Below are 1,046 nucleotides of genomic sequence, written 5' to 3'. Positions count from 1 at the left end.
CTGATGGATGAGGTACGTGTGCTCCATATATTCTGTTAATCTTTGTAGAAAGCTCAGCGGCTCATTAAAAATAACGGGCATGGTGATCTTAGACAGCTCCTGAAAGAGAGATGAAATCAATCAAAATATGGCGCTTAAGTGTTTTGATTGAAAAAGACACTGTCTTACAGTAAAAGTTCAAGTGAAAGGTTACATGATAGTAAAAACCTCACCATCCCAATGCACTTCCTCAGTATGCTCCAGATGCTGAAGTCATTTCTGGAGAACATGGGGGCTGGTAAACTTGTCCTGTGGAATAATTAAAGGTAAGTAACTGAGTTGTGCCTTGTCAGCTTCTGAAAAATGACTGTTTAGATTAAGAAACCACTAATATACACTGCCCGTCCAAAAAAAAGTCACACACTCTAATATGTCGTTGGACCGCCTTTAGCTTTGATTACGGCACACATTCGCCATGGCATCGTTTCGATAAACTTATGCAATGTCACAACATTTATTCCTGTCCAGAGTTGCATTAATTTTTCGCCAAGATCTTGTATTGATGATGGGAGAGTCGTTCCGCTGCGCAAAGTCTTCTCCAGCACATCCCAAAGATTCTCAATGGGGTTAAGGTCTGGCCTCTGTGGTGGCTGACAATGATGTCTCATGCTCCCTGAACCACTCTTTCACAATTTGAGCCCGATGAATCCTGGCATTGTCATCTTGGAATATGCCCGTGCCATCAGGGAAGAAAAAATCCATTGATGGAATAACCTGGTCATTCAGTATATTCAGGTAGTCAGCTGACCTCATTCTTTGGGCACATAACGTTGCTGAACCTAGACCTGACCAACTGCAGCAACCCCAGATCATAGCACTGCCCCCACAGGCTTGTACGGTAGGCACTAGGCATGATGGGTACATCACTTCATCCGCCTCTCTTCTTACCCTGATGTGCCCATCACTCTGGAACAGGGTAAATCTGGACTCATCAGACCACATGACCTTCTTCCATTGCTCCAGAGTCCAATCTTTATGCTCCCTAGCAAATTGAAGCCTTTTTTTCC

General features: G+C 43.8%; 1 protein-coding gene across 1 annotated transcript in view; it reads right to left on the bottom strand.

Annotated features, from left to right (window-relative positions):
- LOC107653641 (oxysterol-binding protein-related protein 1-like) overlaps positions 1–1,046 on the bottom strand; it is a 20,955-nt gene that overhangs the window by 7,275 nt on the left and 12,634 nt on the right. Inside the window, exons 18-19 of the mRNA XM_016440415.1 lie at positions 213–288; positions 1–99 (exon numbers count right to left, since the gene is read on the bottom strand). The exon at positions 1–99 is cut by the window's left edge and continues 4 nt beyond it. Coding sequence (XP_016295901.1) covers positions 1–99; positions 213–288 — 175 coding nt within the window. The remainder of the gene's footprint in view (positions 100–212; positions 289–1,046) is intronic.

This window comes from Sinocyclocheilus anshuiensis, unplaced genomic scaffold, assembly GCF_001515605.1.
Source record: "Sinocyclocheilus anshuiensis isolate Anshui unplaced genomic scaffold, SAMN03320099.WGS_v1.1 scaffold1079, whole genome shotgun sequence".
In the NCBI taxonomy this organism is placed as follows: Eukaryota; Metazoa; Chordata; class Actinopteri; order Cypriniformes; family Cyprinidae; genus Sinocyclocheilus; species Sinocyclocheilus anshuiensis.
The sequence above is the reverse complement of the archived record's forward strand: the minus strand, read 5'-3'. Positions and strand labels throughout refer to the sequence as shown.